This window comes from Hesperophylax consimilis, chromosome 1 (assembly GCF_061612785.1).
Source record: "Hesperophylax consimilis isolate HC1 chromosome 1, BYU_Hcon_1.0, whole genome shotgun sequence".
Taxonomy (NCBI): Eukaryota; Metazoa; Arthropoda; class Insecta; order Trichoptera; family Limnephilidae; genus Hesperophylax; species Hesperophylax consimilis.
In genome coordinates, this window is record NC_142836.1 from 15,193,824 (window position 1) to 15,199,823 (window position 6,000).

The following is a 6,000-nucleotide window of genomic DNA, read 5'->3' on the forward strand; positions in this document are numbered from 1 at the left end:
TAATTTGACTTTATTCACTTTGTAAGTAGTAGTCAAAGGCTATTTCTGCTATTTTTGGGATCAGGAGGGTATTTTATTCAGTTCACACTGTTACTGCAACCTCTTATTAGATTAAGTAAAAATTTTTAGAAAACGTAATCAATAGTACATTCGTTATCTCTTAAATTATAATTTATATCTTAATATTATATTTCGACAATACATATTGCTACAGCCCGTAGTGTGGTTTTCCATTTCCTTTATGGTATGTGTGGGATTGCACTAATCTCCCCACATTCCGGAATAAAGAATAAATAAAATTATCAACATTTTCGATGTGAAAATTTTTCAGCATACTCAAACAACCGGGCATGAAGTCTGGCGGCAGCGAGATCTGGTCAGGAGAGGCGACGCGCAGAGGTGGTTTCGCCACTGAGGAGACTCGCGTGGACATCAACATCTCGGGCAGTGCTGCTGCGGCAGGCGCCTCCCAGGACGGTTCTCAGCGCAAGGAGCGCCCCGTCTGGATGGTGGAGAGTACCGTTATCGGGGCTGATGCTCAGGTTAATATTACTCTTCTGTATTCAAACATGAACCATTCTGATATGAGTTGAGATTCTCTTGCCAAAAATATTATTATGATTGATTAACATTGTGCATCTTCAGGGCAGATGATGAACACTGCAAGGTTTAGCCTTGTCATTGCTGGTCTAGCCCTCTTCTACTTTAGCATTCTGATTTGGTACTAGCTTTTAGTTTCTGCTTCTAATAAAGCTAGTAGATAAGTCATGCAACAATCACCAAAGTGTGTGCATGCTTTGAAATTATAACCAGGCGCGGCCGGTGCCTTCAATGTTTAGTGGTTCACCGAGCAATTCATCAAAAACGTAATATTATTACCTATTTATAGAGAAAATCAATTCTTTGACCATTTTATTATAAACTCCCCATTTATTATTCAGTCACTTTTTTTAAAAGATTTTGATTCAAGTATGTGAAGAGATTATTATAATTATACTATGTACATATAATGATACCAGAATAATTCTATATAACAGATTTGATAGTAACACAATAATTAACAAACATTTCACTTTGTGGGGTGAGTGTTTACTGAGCTAATGAGCTTCGGTGTGAAGTTTGCAATAAGTGACAAAAAAGGTAACATTTTGACTGTAAAACAAACAAAAAAACTAATAATATCAATGTCAACTAGGTTCCCTAACCCAAGGCTATATTACAAGATAATAATATTACATGAGACGCATAGCTGACCCGTTGACTCATGATTGCATTTTACAAGAGAAATATTAAGAGGGTATTTCACTATGTCGGGCTAAATATCTGACTAGCTAGCCGTTGGCTGGCTTTAAAGATCAGAATAACTTCATTATTCAACGGCGACCGTTTCACCATTGTTGCCAAGCTTCCGGATAGATAACACTCGAAATAGTCTGGCAACATCGCAAAATGTTTGCAGTTACCCAATCTACTACAACGCCTGTCATGTTTTGCCGCAATGTCTATGGAATGCTAGCGTCAACGCCAATTGTCAAGTTTCCCGCCACAGTCCGCACACCGCAAAGTGTGCATTTTGTTATGTTAAGTTTATTATCAGGTCATTTTAGATAGATTCGTGTCGAATTAATACATTGTTTCTTATTTTGAACACAATCAAATAATTCAGGATGGATCATACAAGCATTCAAATTCATTCGAGCTCTTAAAACTCGCGGCCTTCGCATCGCCGCCCTTTCACCTGCTTCTGTAAATCAAAAACCTCGGTATCCATAATAATTCGCAACAAAATTCGACTCACTTCTCCGCTGTCAAACTCGGAATGTTTTGACGCCATCTTTGATTCGAGGAATAGCGCCTAACGTGAGGTTCGAGCACTGATTAGTCAAATCGAACTTTAACCCGAGCGTTAGCGTTATTCAGATATAGTGAAAACGAAAAAATGACTAATCCGCGGATTAGTGCTTAGTCAGAACATAATCAGAGATAGTGAAATACCCCCTTATACTATCTTGTTCAAACTCTAAGTCAAGAGTAATTACTTTGCCGCAGCCCTTTTTTCGGAAATCTTTGCATACTATCAATTCTCTTCGTGTCATCTCTTCGCACCACACGTTCATCTGCAATTTTTTCGCCACATTTTGTGTGATATGACGGTTTAGCGATGTATGCTAGGAGCTTCATACAAAATTACCATTCTCAAGCGGAGCATTTAACTATATCACCCGGAATGGTATGTAATATAATAATAATGGTATCGGTTAATAGCCGTCATAACTGGCGTGCGGGAAGCAAAGCTTGTGTCGGCAATAAAATATTCTCATCCAAATTTATATATTTAGATAGATTTAAATTTTTATTTTTAACATTTTTTTTAGATTGTATGCAATTTTAAAAACAAAAATATTATTTAGAAATACAATGTAAATTGTAAAACATTGTTCAATTTTGTTGGCGGTTCAGCGCACGAGTGAACGTTAGCGCGAGCCACACTTGGGTATAATCTCACGTTTGTAGATTTTGGTGGGAGTTGTTAGTGCAAAAAGTTTAAGTAAGGTGACAACCTTCTGAGGCAAAACAGACTAATCGTATATTCTAAAGGTCAGAGGTACTGTTACTCGCTGATGGGTAGTAAAATTAGTAGGTATAATTAGGATGATAAAAATACTTAGCGGTAATATAGCTCTAAACTCCAGTTCTTGTGTATCCAGAGTGTGTCACATAGGCTTTCCATCATACAAAAAAGCAGAAAGAATTTCCTGTAAAATTACACGATCCGTCCAATGGTGACCTTTTTACCGTGGGCAATTCTCTCAGCATCTCAAAATGGACATCGCAGGGGACGAGCTTAACCTCTTTCATAGCTGAATGTGTTTTTAATTTAATAATTTTTTTCTTTTGCATTGTTTCAGAATGATAGCAACCATTCTACAGATGCAATATTGGAAAAGGCAGCTACAAATGCCACTAGCCAAAAAACTAACCCTAAGGATAAAACAGATGACATCATGTCAGTTCTGCTTGCTCACGAAAAGCAGAATTCAGGTTGGTAATTTTCTCCTACCAAATGCATTCAACAATATGCATACTGATCATATTTATGTTTATCATTGCTATTGGTGGTCTGAAGTATCACTGAAAAAAAAAAAAAAATTTTACGTTATATATTTTGATGAATGTACATATAACCTTTTCAATATATTCAACAGGTAACAGCGCTGCCAGCGCACTGAAGGGCACTGGTCAGGAGAGTTCTGATTCAAGTGATGATGAAATGAAGGATCCATTTAAACAGAAGGAGGATGTTTCTATGATAGGTAAACAAAAAACAAAATATTGTCGACTTAACAATACCAAAATCAATCAATTTTATTACAAAATTTCATTATCATTATCCGTAGCCTATTCAATAATGGACCTTCTTCAGTTATGATTAGTTCTGTATAACTTATTTGCTATGTATATATTGTATTTCTCTCATCAAATCAACCCTACAAAATTTTATGAGTATTTTTATTTTTTTTCCAACTTAACCCGGCTAATTTGTTCACTTTTGGAAACCTTGTGTGGTCTAACGGAAATCGTTGTGTCTCCCTTACTGTTGTGATGAAAAATATGATCTAAACCAGAGGTTCCCAAACTTTTTTGCCCCGTAGACCACTTGCCAAATATATTTTCTTCCGTAGACCCCGTGCCTGCCGAATATTGAATTTTCCTAAAACTATTAACGTCCCATGTGATAATCATTTATTTTCTTAGTAAAAAGATTCCCTTCCCTTGCCTGTCCAACAACCGGGTGGCGGTATAGTTGCTCTGTTTTGCATTGTGCAGACAGGGGCACCCTTGTGAGGTATTATACCAATTGAAAATGGAGCAGGATAAGCAACGGGAATTTCTTTCTGTAGCTGGCCCTACAGAACTGCCCCTTAAGTTCTTTGTTAGCGCTTATTCCGATCAGTTCTTCTTGTCATATGATATCTGATTCTTTAACATTCCACTTCCACAGTCAAAATGTCCTCAAACTTAGTTTTGAAGTCTCTGTGAAGTACATCTAAATGTTGAACGTCATTATTACCCTGAACGTTTTTCAAAAACAAGTTGGGAATCTAGAAAATTCGCGGCTTCTGATGTGCAATGTTTTGCTTCAATATATTAATACTGACGAGAAAAGGAACTTATAATTTTATTTATACATCTCATTAAACAACTTTACGAAATATAAAAATACAAATATCAAATAAGTAATTTCTCAGTCTATTATTAGTATTACGTAAACTATGTTATTTGTGTTAGGTGTATTGTGTCATTTACGGAACTCCTAAATGTTGACTTAAGGTAAATGGGGGTCCGCTCGTATGTACCCCCATTTGAATCTCGTGGACCCCCAAATTTTTTTTTTGCTGATATAGACCCCCAGCAAGCCGATATCGACCCCTGGGGGTCTATATAGACCACTTTGGGAACCTCTGATCTAAACAGTATTAGAAAGAGAAAACACCTCGCTTTATGTTCAAATCTAGAAGTTAACCATGGAATAATACAAATGTACACCTTTGTATGGGACTTTGTGAAGTTTTTATTGATTATTTGTATATAAAACGACAAAAAAAGTGAAGTGATAATTACGTTTTCAATACATTTGTCTTACGAGATAAGTGTGATTTTCTATATTCTTTCATTATCAGTAATTTTATTTACAAAAAACAAAGTAGCCATTTTATTTTTTGTTTATGTTTGCATTCAAAATATGAATATTTAAAAAAATATATGTTTATTTCTAATCATAAAAATTGAAAGCATAGTTATATCACCTTTCAAAAACAATTTTCAGTTTTCGGATACGTTCAGCAATATTCCATTTATTTGGATTTATTGCAAAGTGGAAATACTCTGACCTTCAGACAGAATATGTCTGAGGTCTGACGAGTTAACATGTTTTTTATTCCTACAAGCTGATTGTATAATAATATTAGTATATTAGGCCTGACGAGTTAACATGTTTTTTATTCCTACAAGCTGATTGTATAATAATATTGTCCTCCACGCTAGGACTTTACGTGTTCACCTCTGATACTATTAGGAGAGTTTATTTATTTTTTGTTTGTTTCAGATGAAATGGACAGCAATGATTCAGAATCCGAAGATAATGCGCCGACAGTAATGGTCAATGGGAAGTCTATTCCTATCTCCAGTGTTGATGATGATGTCATATCAAAAATGACGCCTACTGAGAAAGAAACGTATATACAAGTTTACCAGGAGTATTATAGCCATATGTATGATTGAGATTTTTTTGAGTATTGAGTATTTGAGTAATGCAATAAAATTTATATTTCTTATGCAAATTTTTTTACTCATAACTACTGTTATATTCTGACAAGGTTATAATAAATAACATTTAATTGTGCTATTTATGAGATAGTTAGATTATCCAGAGCGAGCAGATTAGAAAGATTAAACATATTTACATTTACCTCGGCTACTCTCTTGTCTGATTGCCGGCAGCCATCTTGTAGACGCTCAAGGGGGTTATTGCCCATCTTGCAAGGAATCATCTCAATTGAAAACACCACTTACAGATAATACTGATGTACCATTTATTTATAACTTAGTTAAGCATATTATTATGGGATAATCTTAAACCTATTGCATGGAACAATTCTATGATGGGCTCTGTGTAATTATATTTGTTAAAGGTATCATTTTTGGAAAGTGCTTACGGCGTGGAATCGATGGAGCACGTTCTCGTCTCTGTTCTGGGGCCCAATCTGATATTCTCGATCTTGTTTTCCATCTCCTTCCATTGTCTTCCTTCTGACGGGGTTTCTCACGATTTCCGAATCCGCGAGACAGTTGCAGCCGTCTGGTGTTAGTTATTTAACATTGCTTTGTTAAACATCGGATCTTATTTATTTATCCCTTATTGGAATTCTTGGGTTATTTTTATAACTACCTTATGATCGCGACATTTGGTGGTCACATTTCGTTTGGGCTGGGGTAGAA

The 6,000-nt window shown here is 35.7% G+C and overlaps 1 protein-coding gene across 1 annotated transcript in view; it reads left to right on the plus strand.

Moving 5' to 3' along the window:
* TfIIEalpha (transcription factor IIEalpha) overlaps positions 1-5,310 on the plus strand; it is a 17,101-nt gene extending 11,791 nt beyond the window's left edge. Inside the window, exons 6-9 of the mRNA XM_089650691.1 lie at positions 332-542; positions 2,910-3,042; positions 3,207-3,314; positions 5,108-5,310. Coding sequence (XP_089506817.1) covers positions 332-542; positions 2,910-3,042; positions 3,207-3,314; positions 5,108-5,283 — 628 coding nt within the window. The 3' untranslated portion in view covers positions 5,284-5,310. The remainder of the gene's footprint in view (positions 1-331; positions 543-2,909; positions 3,043-3,206; positions 3,315-5,107) is intronic.
* The last annotated feature ends 690 nt before the right edge of the window (positions 5,311-6,000 follow it).